At 39.7% G+C, this 13839-nt stretch overlaps 1 protein-coding gene across 2 annotated transcripts in view; it reads left to right on the top strand.

Moving 5' to 3' along the window:
- The window catches only part of ARHGEF17 (Rho guanine nucleotide exchange factor 17), a 2179236-nt gene that overhangs the window by 914832 nt on the left and 1250565 nt on the right, over nucleotides 1-13839 (top strand). For both annotated transcript variants that reach the window (XM_044071304.1, XM_044071302.1), the window contains exon 2: nucleotides 11321-11398. In XM_044071304.1, the coding sequence (XP_043927239.1) occupies nucleotides 11321-11398 (78 nt within the window). The remainder of the gene's footprint in view (nucleotides 1-11320; nucleotides 11399-13839) is intronic.

Raw genomic sequence — 13839 nt, 5'->3', positions numbered from 1 at the left:
CACAGTCAGACATTGTCATTTCATTTCCACAGCTGTATTTGTCTTGTTTAAATGCCCTTTACTTAAATGTGGTTTCCTTCAGTTAGTCACCCTTTGCTGACAAAATGGTGACAATGTAACAGTGGTCAATAAATACTGTGGCTTCTACTGCTGTCAATGCTTCTGTCTCAGAACAGTGGCTGTATATCCAAACCATGACTGTATACCTGCCTCTCCTTGGCTTGAATGTAGTGGACACTGTCTAAAATATGACTTTTTGGAGGTTTCTTATTCTTTGGATCATAGTCACCAGTCCAAATTCCTTATGGCACTGTAGATACAAGAGAATAGAGATCATGACCTCATTTGTGGTATTTGCGGTACTCTGGAGAGACTAATGTAATAAGCCCGTACTTTACTTAGTTTGTTGACTATAACACATTTGCATACTAATCTGTTTGTTTTATGGTTGATATTGTTTGGTTTATGTATGTATAAATGTATAGTCGATTTTTTTTCCATACGTATGGTAGGAGTGAACCAATGTATTTTATACACTGGCATGTAGCTTTTAGCTAGGCCTCAGTTTCCAAAGAAGTAGGTTTAAATGTCACCGTCTGTGATTCTAAAGCACATTGCTTGTTTCTATTGCCATTTACTGTATAAATAGTGACTTTTTTTCTTGTCACAACTGTCTCTTCTTGCACTTTAATACTCTAGATATGGCTGTAATTATCAGCATAGTGCAGCAGAAAAGAGAAAAATAGTGAAGTGGTAAACCTTATAAATGTTTCTTCTTTGTGGATTGTGTTGTGTGTTCTCATGTCTGTCATAATGTCCCATTACTAGCGTGTCTTTAAAGTAATATGACATAATTCAAATAGTTCTTTGCACTTTTTATTCTTTACGTTGGAAATGTTTGTCACTTGTAACTTTAACCAAGTAGTACAAGGTTTACTCACATTATTGCTAGTAATAAGTATACCTAAAGTGACCTCATAGCATCTCCTTTTCAACTGTTGCTGTTGTAGGGGGTGGGCAGGCATGGGGAGGGTACAGTTGGGCCCCACCCAAGTCTGCCAAATGCAAACTGACCAAGAGTACTAAGATGGTGTAGCATTACTGTGTAAAGCTGTCACCCCACAAGTGATGTTTGAAGAGAGTGGGCGGACTTCTATATAACAATGAAGTCATGGCTGACACAGTTTCACTATTATGGTAAGGAGCTTATTTAAGCCTCGAGCTCCACAGCTTTGTAATGCTTCACCTCAATTTGCTTTCCTTCACAGACTTCTGGAATACCCTTAGTTAGGAATCTCAAGTCAATGTTAAAAAGCAGTAGTCTGTACCACAAAAACTGTAAGACTGTAGTAGAAGAACTTGCTTTTGAAATTTATATCAAAGAAAGCTACTAGCCTGCAGTACTGTACATACATTGTCTATTTTCTCAAGTAAACATTCATGGCGACTTTCAACATAATGTTGAAAGTCTACAGTGGTAAATCTGCAGTCCCATGTAACAACACTTTTGCATGTTGCATAAGCAGATGGGGTACTGCATTTGCAATTGAGACTGAGTTTTCTGTAACTAGAGTTGTTTAACTCAAACAAATGGCTATTATCCCATTACTGACAGAAAAAAAGAACCTGTGATTGTATTTGGAAAACAATCCTGATGAATTCCTCATACACCAAACTACGTTTACAAAGGACCAAGTCCCAGAGATATAAAATGTAGGATGGCAGAATCCAAACTACAGAGGACCAAATTCAGAGTTGAGTTGACGATGGGTAGCTAGTTACAGCTTTACAGGATACTGTTTTAAAAGACGTGCTTTGATTACATTTCATTGGGTGGCATTTACCATTGAAAAACATTCTGCATTTTATAGCCTTTCATAACACCAGAGAAGAATTCAAAGGTTTATCACTGTAGTTAATGTGACATTTTTTCTTCAGGATGAAGGATTTCAGTAGCTTCAAAGAAGCTGGTTTTAGACTGAAAAACACTGCAGAACAGTGGAGTAGACCTTTTGCAATGCATTTGACTTGAGGTTTATAATAATTTGTAAATGGGTAGCCAGCAAAAAATAACACAAGGCTAGGGTCATCCTTATTGTCATGCCTCACACTTTAAAATTACAGATTTCCATGGGGTATTTTCTTAATTTTCTAGTATAGGATTAAGTGACCATGTGAATACACATTCCTCCTTTCTTGCAGTAGTCAAAGGCTTTTGCAAAGTAGAACATATTCTTCTTGCAGCCTGTTTTTTTTCCCTACTGTAGTGGGTATAAATGTTTTGTTCACTTGAGAATGGGACTTCAACGCTTACAGGACTGCAGATGATATGTGCTGCAATTGTTAGGCTTCAGTTTCATGTCTTAATTTAGCAAACTAAATCATCCTTTTTTTTATAGTGATCCATTGTCATCCTACTAACTAAATGGAATATGGTTATTTAAAGACTTTTATCTATGTTGTTAATGAATGGCATAAGTGACATTAATAATGCAGTTAACATTAATAACACAGCAAGACAATTTAAACTCCTTTCTCCTAGCTGTCAGATCAGGCAGACAATTACTTCTGAGACACTCTACCTTGATGGATCCATTCTGAACAAGTCAATCATTAAAACAGCTCATGTTTAAAAGATGAACAAAATTGCATATATCCATTAAGGCAAAACTTTTGAGTAATATATGCAAATTACTTAAAAGAGGCGAAGGAAGACTTTGCTTTCAGGAAATCTGCAAACTTAAATATATATATATATATATATATATATATATATATACATACATACATACACACACACACACACACACACACACACACACACACACACACACACACACACACACACACACACACACGTTTTCAAGAGCTGACCTAGAAAAGTTATTTTCCAGTACCTTTCTTGTGTGGTACAGCAACTGTCATACTAAGAAGTAAGATATAGTATTTGAGTTTGGTTGATAACTTCCAACAGATTTTTTTTCATGTTCTTTAAAACTGGAAATATACTTGACCTTAAAAGTAAATAATGTATTCAGATGGTTATTGTATACCTCAGTGCCATAGATATTGCGCCCCCTACATGATTTTCTGCCCCCCACCCCCACCCCAGACACGTAATGTGTATATCTTCATTTTTTTGTCTTGTAGAGTTTGAATGGAATTGGGGGCATTTAGTTTTAATTTTGCATGATATCTGAGATCTTTCTTTAATTCAAGGCCACAGCAGAGAAATTGCTTATTCATGGTCATGACTGTTTTGCTTTTGATGTATTAATGGTTACATTGATGCCTTGAGGCTGTGATATGTCCATCTCTTTCTTAAAAAATCTCACATTTTTGGCACACTAGTCTTCTGCTTGGAATGTCACATTTTTTTCCATACTCCGATTAGGAAATAAGTCAGGACATTATGCATAAAGTATGAAGATTCCTATGACCTGATGCTAAAATTTTTATGGGTCATGTTTGCACCTCATTTGGAGCTCAGATTTCTGTTTTTTGCATCTTCCTTCAGCAGTATTTCATCCTTTCAGAGGCTTTAGAATATGGTTTCAAAGTTAGTCATTTAGCCCTGTGTATGAATACAAGTTTAGTTTCCAGATCAAATCTTTTAGCTTCTTATTAAAGAGAAGGCTGTTTTAACCATTTGGGTAGTTGCATACTTCTCAGCTGTACAGATTTTTGCCTCATATTTTTGGTCCATTTTTCATAAAATTGTGGTTTTATAGCAAATTAGAGGCAAATCATTAAAGATTTGAGTTAGAAAATAGACATTTGAGTTTCAGACTTTATACCGTTCAGAAAATTCATGCTGATTCAAAACCTGTTATTCTATCAACTTTCTAAGTTTGTAAGAGCAATATTTAAAATTTGTCCCTATTTTTGGGCCTTTGTCCCATTTTTCTATATGACTTTCTCCAGATTTCTTGTACTAAGAGGTTGAGAGATATGGTAGGTTGATTTGTAGTACATTTTTCTTTTAGATTCCTATATGCTGCTCATATATTGATTTTCTTCTAGTATAGGCAAAATAATTGTTACACTCATTTATAAGTGATACAAAGCTAATCCTGAAATTAAGTCTCAGAATGGAGAAGAGGTCCTTCTCTGTTTTTGATACATTCTTACCAAATGTTGGGATTCATTAGAACTACATTTAAAGTGCAGTTGCTTATTAATATAGCAATAACCCACGCCTGGGTGTGGGTAATGCTGGATTTACCCACGGCTGGTGTGGTTTGGTCACGAGGGCGAAGCATGTCCCAATCAGACAGTCTTGCAGAAGATACCTCAGATTCATAGCAGGCTCAATGCATTACCAATTCTCTGCACTGCCCTTTGGCTTATCTACTGCGCCCAGGGTCTTCACAAAATGCCTGGCACCAGTAATTGCATTTTGCAGGCAAAAAGGAATTCAAATATATCCCTACTTGGATGACTGCCTTATTCAAGCAGAGACCAAGGACATTCTTCTAAATCATCTGGCATTTGTAAAAAGATTGCTAATTTGCCTAGGGTGCACAGTAAACAAAAAGAAATCAAAACTAGTGCCCTCTCAAGAAGTAATATTCCTGGGTGCAAGCTTAAATACAACTGCCCAGATGGCTTATCTCATGCCAGACAAACAAAGGTAACTGACTCATTACTTTCAAATGATGGCAACAAAAACCCAGCTCCCTGCAAGAAAAATTCTGCAGGCCCTGGGCTTCATGGCATCCTGCATTCTACATTCTACTAATTCCATATGCAAAACTGCATATGAGGAAACTACAGTGGTATCTAAAAAGGGTTTGGACTCAGCATTGTCACAGTCTGGAGACAATCATAACCTTAATTCCCTGCCTACAACAGGAGTTTTGATGGTGGGCCCAGGCCTGTCACCACAACAAGGGACAGTCTTTCACTTTACCCACAGCCAGGCAGACAATAAAAACGGACACATCGGATTATGCCTGGGGGGCACATATGGCAGGAAAATGTATTCAGGGCACGTGGACCAAGGAACAAATGCATCTTCATATCAATCAAAAAGAGATGCTAGCTGTACAGAATGCCCTGACAGCTTTCAAGGACCTAATACATCCAGGGCAACTATTAATAAAGACGGACAATACCACAGTTATGTGGTACATAAACAAGCAAGGGGGCACACATTCCTACCCCCTATGCAGACAAGCCATGACTTTGTGGAACACAGCACTGACCTATCAAGTACATCTGCAGGCATAATTCCTGCACAAAAAATACACTAGCAGACAAACTAAGCAGAAATCTCATGGATCCACACGAATGGAAGCTAAATCCATAAGTGTTCAACATGATAATGAAGAAATGGGGACGCCCAGACATAGATCTTTTTGCCTCCCCTCACAATTACCAAATACAGAAATTTTGCACAAGAACTTATCACTCTCAAGCATGGAAAGTGGATGCTCTATCATTCAGCTGGAAAGGCCTGATAGTCTATGCCTTCCCTCCAATGCCTCTTCTCACCAAAGTGCTACTAAAAGTCAGACAAGAAAGGCCAAAAATGATCCTGATTGCACCAGACTGGCCACGCCAGTACTGGTACCCAATCCTAAAGAATTTGTCTCAAGGCCCAGCTTGGCTTCTACCGCAAATTCCTCATCTTCTGACACAAGACAATCAGATTCTGCACAGTCAACTCAGAACCTTAAACCTGCCAGCATAGCAGATAATGTAGCCACTCAGACTGCACCTCTCTCTAAAGCTGTTATGGATGTCATTTTAGAAGCCAGGAGGCCCAGCACTAGGAAATCTTATGCAGAAAAATGGAAGAGATTATGTGCTTGGAACCAGGCACAAGGGCTCGAACCACTTGTCCCTAATATACCTCAGATTTTACAATACCTAACTGAGATGCTGGACAAAGGCTTATCTTTCTCATCTATTAAAATCCATGCCTCTGTCATTTCAGCTCATTACAATATGGAACCTCCTATTTTTTTCACATCCTCTACTACGACAGTACCTCAGAGGGGCAAAAAATATAAGACCCCCAAGGAGAGCTCCAGTACCTACTTTGGACCTCCTTTTGAACCAGCCAGCACAGCCGATCTAAAATTCTTGTCATGGAAAAGTGCTCTGCTCCTAGCAATAACTTCAGCAAGAAGAGTCTCAGAGTTACAGGCATTAATAGCTGTGGAACCTTTCCTCATTTTTCATCAGGACAGTGTTTCTCTTAGGACAATCCCAACATTCATGCCAAAAGTGGTCTCCAATGTGGCCTTAAACCAAACCATTCATTTACCTACTTTTTACCCAAATCCCCAGAATAAAGGGGAGAGACTTCTGCACGTTTTGGATACACACAGACAGCTACTATTCTATTTGGACAAAACAATAGCTTTCAGAAAAACTGAGCAACTGTTTGTAGCATATGCTGCAGGATCACAAGGAAAGCCTATTACAAAGCAGACAATCTCAAAATGGATAGGACACTGCATCCGCTTCTGTTATGCACAACATGGCAAATCAGTGCCTAAGGGCATTAGGCCTCACTCCACCAGAGCAGCAGCCACTTCAGTAGCTTTCCTCAGAGGAGTACCAACCAAAGACATTTTAGAAGCTGCAACCTGGAGCTTAGTGCACATTTTCACCAAGTACTACCACTTACCTCTCTACTCTAAATCCAGAGAAGACTTTGTCACTGCATTTCTGCAGGGCTTGTTAGCCTCTCCAGATCCAATATAGACCCAGCCACCCAACCTCAGCTTTGGGATTCTACCCAAGTGTAATGACTGCAACAGTGAAACACGATGAACATAGTACAGTTGTGTACCTACTGTAAATGTAGATGTTCGAGTCTATTAACTGTTGCAGTCCAGGTTACCCACCCACCATCCCCCTTTTTCCATTGCTGGGACTTTTCTGTACTTCTCATCTCTATACTACCTATGTGGTGTATTTGCTTGTAGATGAAGGAAATGTTTATAGTAATATATGCATGTTTTTTGGCATAAGTTTATCTTTCCAGCCTTCCTATCTGGGGGCACCTGACATCTGGGGCAAGAAAAACTGAAGAAAATGGCGTCGGTTGCAACTTTTACACCCCTGGCGCATTGACGTCAGGGAAGAGGTGACAGCAACCGATGCCGGACCAAGACTTTGTAACGACTGCAACAGTGAATACACTCGAACATCTACATTTATGGTAGGTACACAACTGTACTTTCTCAGTGGTGCTTTGGGATTTGTTGCATCCACAAGAATCATTACTCCTGGGCAAGAATGTGATTTGCCTTCCAAGATCAGGGCTGCTGCAGTTAAGAGAAGAACCGAGGAGTTGAAAACCTGAATTACTAAAACTGATGCAGGGGTGGGGGGTGGGGGGGGTTGCTACAGGTGTAGCACCACCTTCAGTGGGAGGTATACTGTAAAATGTGTTTTGTTTCAACATGCATTTTCTGAACAATAAGCATGAAAGTCTAACAGCTAGCATTATTGATTGACTGTAATCCTCAGTGATTTACCAGAAAATCAGAACTTTTATGAGGGTCAAGGCAAAAATGTGGGAAAAAATTGGTGATGGTTGAGAGATTTGATGTATAGCACTTTGCATACCAAAACTTTTGCCTAATTACTGTAGTAGTCTTGTAATAAACGTCTGCTAACCAGGCTGCTAACCAGGCATTGCTCAATGATACAACACCAACCAGACAACCCCTTTTAAACTCTGCATTTAAAGAGATTTCAGAACTTCCTGCTCTTTCAAACTTATTTTTAATGTTTTAAAAAGCATCATTGATTCTGGACCCTTGTCCTTCATTATTTTTGTCTTTGTTATTAATTCTAGAGATTAGAGGTTGAGTGCTATGGAGCAGTGCCCTACAAATGCATCAGACTGCATGACAGTTGAGTAGAGTACAACCTTCCTGTGTCAGTAGCAAAATGTTTTGTGTTTACAGATGCTGCAGGTCAGTAAGTTAAATGTTAAAGTGAGAAGTACAAAGATGGGGCTGCATCATGGGTGAATACTGTGCATGAGTACACACACACAGGTATAGGATTGTAGGAAGTTACTAGGTTAATACCTTAGGGGCCCTTACAAGCCTAGCCAAGTTCAACCCATGTTCCCAAGGGTGTTTGGTTCAAGCAGACACTAAAATCAGCACTTATTATCCCTGTCCAAGAGGAACACAGGTGGAACCCCCAGGGTGAATTTCCGGTTACCCATCCAGCTGTCCAAATTATGCTTAAATAGGGCCAACAAGGGGCTTTAACATGAATAGGAAGGTGTTCCAAAGGTGGGGCAACCTCTGTGAGACAGTCTGTCTCTCCAGCAAGTTCTCTTGATGTCACATACCCCGTTAAGGTCCTTTGAGTGAGTGACCCATGTGTCATTTCACTTGAAAATGTCCTTTTTTTTTTTTTCCATCTTCAGAGATGTATTACTCTTTCATAAACCTAATTGTTGCAAAAGAAGAATGTTTGAGTATGCAGATCTCATACAATGAGAAAGCTACCTGAAGAGATTTTTTTTCCAGAAAAAAATAGTTAATAGTGAGTAGCCAAAGTAGATGTTTATAAATAGCATAGTACAAGAATGCGTATCATCTCAACATCCTCAGCCATACCTTTTTCCTTGTTATCTAGTTGTGTAGTATCAAGTTTGATGGCATTTTCCTAATTGAGGAAATGTCCCGTCAATCCTGGATTGTGTTCTGTAGGATGCACATTCTTTTTGACATGGCCTGTCTTACTCACCAAGTCTTTCAGGCACTATAGTGTCTTTACCTAGATAAAAGAAGTGATATTTTTCTATTTTTCTAACCTTGCATTCCCATTGTTGAAGAAATACAACAGATTTTGTGTGTTGTTTTGAGTGTGTTTTTTTTTGGTTTGCAGTTTTGTCATTCATGAGTATACCGTGGTTTAGCAGGTTTCCATGGAGACAAGATGGCAGTCATGCTGATTCAAACGGGTTTCAAAATAAAAACATGATGTATTTGCTCCTTGTTTGTGTAGGGGTTCCGCTGCTTGGCATGAATTCTGTCACCTAGGCATTTGTATGCTAGACTGAGCACACTGTTACTTTCTTTTTGGCTTCTTCATCTCTGATTTGACAACTTTTTCTGACGTCTTTGCCTCAGTACACATAACCAGTGATAAACATAGCAAAATTGATACTGCAGATATTATGATATATTATCATTATAATTGCTCAGACTGTCACTGCTGGTGTTTAATCAAAGTAATTATTTTTATCAATAAAATTATGTATTAGATGCATAAAAAATCTCCTGGTCTTTCTGCCGTGTGTTAGCACTTTTAAATGCCAGGAAAATACATAGTTTTACTAGCTGAAATTTGTCATCTGACTATGCATTTAAAAATAAATAATAATGCATAGGCATATTATGTAGCAGACTTTATTGTTGACAATAACATGTTTGTACAGCATTCAAAAACAGTTTTAGCTCCATGTTAACATTATGGCAAAGTATTGCATGTGATGTTTAGCAGTGTACATCACTTTGTTAGCAACAGCCAGAGTGGATTATGTAGTTGCAGATTTGTATGCCCTCCCTATTTTTTGTGTTCTGTAAGATATTAACATACTGTGTTGTGTATTATAGATTCCTGAACTAGGTAGAATTTAGTATATAATATGTGAAACCTGCATGTCCTCCCCGTCCTCAAGAGTATTCAGTGAGTCCTATGACTTCCTTCAACATTCCAGTGATATGCAGGTAGGCAGCTTGGCAGTCTTGCAAATTGCATGTGCATGTGTATCTGCATGCGTGGGCTTGTGTGTCCTGCTGTGGACAGGATTATTTCTCTGCCTTACACCTGCTGAGTGCTGAGATAAGCTTCTGCTCCCTGGTGTTGAATAGGATGAAATGGGTATTGGGCAATGAATAAATGGTTCTGTTTTATCTATTCCAGACTCTTCTATTCATCTGGGTGACTCTCTCCATTTTACTAACTGGAAAATGGGCAGATGATGGCTTCCTTTCCAGTTTGATAGTAATGAGACAGTTGTAGATGCTGCACATATGCTTTGTGGAAGAGTTGGTTAAGCTTCAAGTGTACTAAAGGCATTTGTAGTGCATGGAGTGCTGTAATTATGCTCTAAAATTGGAAAAAAAGATAAACTTGGTACGTGCTACTGTTACGCAAGACCCAACTGTAATTTTCCTTACTTGCTGTCTATGTGACAGCACTCACTAAGTACTTTACTGGCTTTCAAGGCCAGTAAAACACATCACGTTTTTTTTTTTGTTTGTTTGTTTTGTAACTGATAATAGTACATGGAATAGGTAAGACTCCATGCACAACAAAGAGTTATGATCATGTCTCACCGATCATAACCCAGTATTGTGTGCTCTTGGCATTCATGTCTCGAACTCATAATAAGATGGTTATGATCAGAGACCAAGTCATCACCTTCTACGTTATATTACTGCTGTGTCAGAAACTGTGCCAGCCTTAATGTGGGTTTGTTTATACACAAACCAACCTAGAAGTATCATTGGAGCATTCTACAAGCAGAATTGTTTGAGCAGTTTGTAAAAGCAGTTAAAGTGCATACTGCACATAAAATTAAAGACGAGTTTAAGTGCAATACTCTAAGCAAGAACTATGTGGATAGGTGTTCTAGTCTATGAATGCCTACCTTTATGATTCATGTATTTTCATTAGTTACAATTTCAGCAGAAGACTTGCATGACTGTCTGTTTTCCTTGCAATGAGTGATGACCTACACCACTTTTGGGTACATTTGCCATTTTCCCTTTGTTCATCTCTCAGTGCAGACTTCAGGCTAGAGCTGTTATTTAGGAGGTGTGAACTGCAAGCATTTTGCATCTGAGCTGTGTTACGCAGGTGTGTAGTACATCAGTCTGGGGTACCTCCTAGGTAATGAGCAGATCCCTGATCCCCAAGATGGGTGGTTCCTATGGTACTATTTAACTTTTTTATATTATACCGTTATCAAATTATCACTTTAGACATAGGTAACATTCATTTATATAAAAGAAAACAAACTATATCAACATGGTGCTATTTACCTTAACCTAATGATTGTGAATAATTGTATGTGTTGTGCCATTTGCTGTGACTCATGACTGACAACTGAACCTGTGCCTTGCATTTATGAAGCTGTTGAAGATAGACCCATATTTCTCCTCAAGAACATACCTGAGTTGTTTGAAGGCAAAGTGTGACTGCTAGGAACATAGGCTTTGTATTAGATAGTAGTGATATGCATTCTAGATTTTGTCCTCCATGTTTACCTAATTATGTAAACAGAATTGTTATTTGTCCTCACTGTTGCACTCTTCTTCTCTTACAGGATATGCGGAAGCATGTCATGCTGACACTTCTGGATACCGAGCAGTCCTATGTGGAATCTCTGCGCACACTGGTACAGGTAGGCTACCATGTAGATTCAGCAGAGCTGCCAACCTTCATTTATTTATGTATTTATTTATTTAAGTTTGGGCTGGTTCACAAACCCTCTTCAGCCATACCCAGAGCCATAAGACAATAATTGTACAGGTAAATAAAATAACAGCAATACCAAAATTACATCTAGACAAATAAGAACGTTCTTAAGTAATGGAATGTAAAACCTTAGAACATTCTGTTTGACTAAAGTTAGTAGACAGACCTAAATTGCACATATAAAGATCAACTGACAGATGAAAAATTATGCAGTAACCTACGACTGGGTGTGGGCAATGCTGGATTTACACATGGATGTTGTGGTTTGATCACAAGGGCAAAGCCCTTTGTGGGACTGATGCGAAATAGTGTTACTGTGTGTTGGAGTATGGGTTGTGTACCTGTTGTGATCAATAGATTGATGAAGGAATATTTCGCTGAAAGAACTATTTTCATTCCTTCATTGATTTAAAGTTCTGTACTTAATATCCTGCTTAGATAGGACTTGTAAATAGTTTTCTAAATTGCTATTTTGATAAATCTCATTTTTTGTTAGGGTTTTATTTCATGTGCCTGCTAACCATCTGGACCTCTATTCTCGGCATCATGAGGCTGTCACCCAGACATAAGAAATGTTTGCTACAGCTGGTATCTCTGGTTCTTCCCTCAACAGCACAGTCCAAACGATCTCATAGTATGACCATCAGTCACATTTATGCTTTTGCAAGTACACCATTGTCCACATACAGCATGTGACTGTGTTGCTTAAAAGATGCTCATGTCCTTCCCTTTGTACTGACCTTTTCGTAGGTGTGTACTAAGTGACTAATGGCCCTGGAGCCTTTACAAGCCTAGCCCATAGCACTACCCTGCCATCGTGCCACCCAACCTTATTTCCCAGTGCCTCTGTCGAGTAGAGCCACTGGAGTGATCCCCGGGGCCAATTTTCTATTTCCCATCCACTCATCAAGATCCCTGTTGAAGAGGGCCAGTGAGGCTCTGCTTGACATGTATGGGAAGTCTATTCCATAGCATGGGCGTCTCTGGGTTATGAACCTGTCCCTCCAGCATGTTCTGTTGATTGTGGTAATGAGGTTGACGTCTGTGGAGCTTGTGGTGTAGAGGGATTGGGATTTCTTTAGATGTAGCATTTCTAATAGAGCTGGGTCAGACATGGCTTTGTAAGTCAAGCAGACATCGCCTCTAAGTAGGCGATACAAGACAGAGAATAGTTGGAGTTTTTTGAGTCTGTCCATATAGGACAAATGTTTAAGGCCTAGGATCCTCTTTGTGAGGTATTTTTGCGGCCACATGCCAAGTGGGGCATTGTGCTAGATGAATGCCCTAATGAGGGAAGAGTAGAGAGAGACAACCTCTTTCTTCCTGGATGCAAAACCCGTAGTAATGAGATGTGCCACATAAAAGGACTTTCTGACCACAGTGGCAATGTGGTGGTCAAAAGACATGTTGCTGTCAACCTGTGTTCCCAGATCTCTTGTAATGTGTTCTCTGTTCAGTGGACTACCATCAATGTGGTAATTCAAGGGAACCGGGTTTTTTCCAAGGGGGATGACGACACATTTTTTGGTATTGAGCTTAAGGCCATGGTTCTGACACCAGTCGTTGGTGTCATTGAGGCCTTTCTGTAGGATGTTAACATCACTTGGAGAGTTAATAATAGCTCCCAACTTGCAATCGCCTGCAAACTTTGTCAGCCAGAGTGCCTTTGTGTTGGCATGGACTTCAGAGAAGTAGATACCAAACAGGAGAGGACCCAGGAATGAACCCTGTGGGACTCCACTCGTGACTGGTCGGCAGTTTGACTTGGAGTCAGCTTCTTTCACAATGTGAGTTCTATCTGTGAGCCAGTTTGCAACCCACCTAGTGATATAGGGGTTGATGCCTAGCTTAGTGAGTTTTTCTATGATTCCTGAGTGGGAAATGGTATCAAAGGCCTTGTCCAGATCAAGGTAGGGCATATGAACCACCTTGCCTTCATCCACAGCTCTGGTGATTGACTCAAAGAAGTCGACCAAGTTGAGCAGGCATGATCTACCCTTCACAAAACCAAACTGTGTAGGATCCAGAGTTTGTAGATTCCCTATATCCTTGTTTATTAGGTCCATGATGATGCGTTCCATAGCTTTGCATATCAGAGTCGTCAGGCTAATTGGGTGATAATTCCCAGTGTCTGTAGTCGCTCCTCCTTTGTGGAGAGGGATAACTGTAGCAGTGTGCCATTCTGTATGGACAAAGCCTGAGGTGAGGCTGTGATTGAACAGGGCACACAGGTGAGGTGCCAGTTCACTCTGTAGTTCATGTAGAATACAGCCAGGGATATTGTCAGCTCCCATAGAAACTGTATTCTTGGCCTTGGGCAGTGCTGTTTTAACCTATGCAGCAGTAATACTGGGTGCCTGGCAATCT

The sequence above is a fragment of the Protopterus annectens genome, chromosome 5.part0 (genome assembly GCF_019279795.1).
Source record: "Protopterus annectens isolate FY-2018-M chromosome 5.part0, PAN1.0, whole genome shotgun sequence".
In the NCBI taxonomy this organism is placed as follows: domain Eukaryota; kingdom Metazoa; phylum Chordata; order Ceratodontiformes; family Protopteridae; genus Protopterus; species Protopterus annectens.
This window is presented reverse-complemented; position numbering and strand designations above follow the sequence as displayed.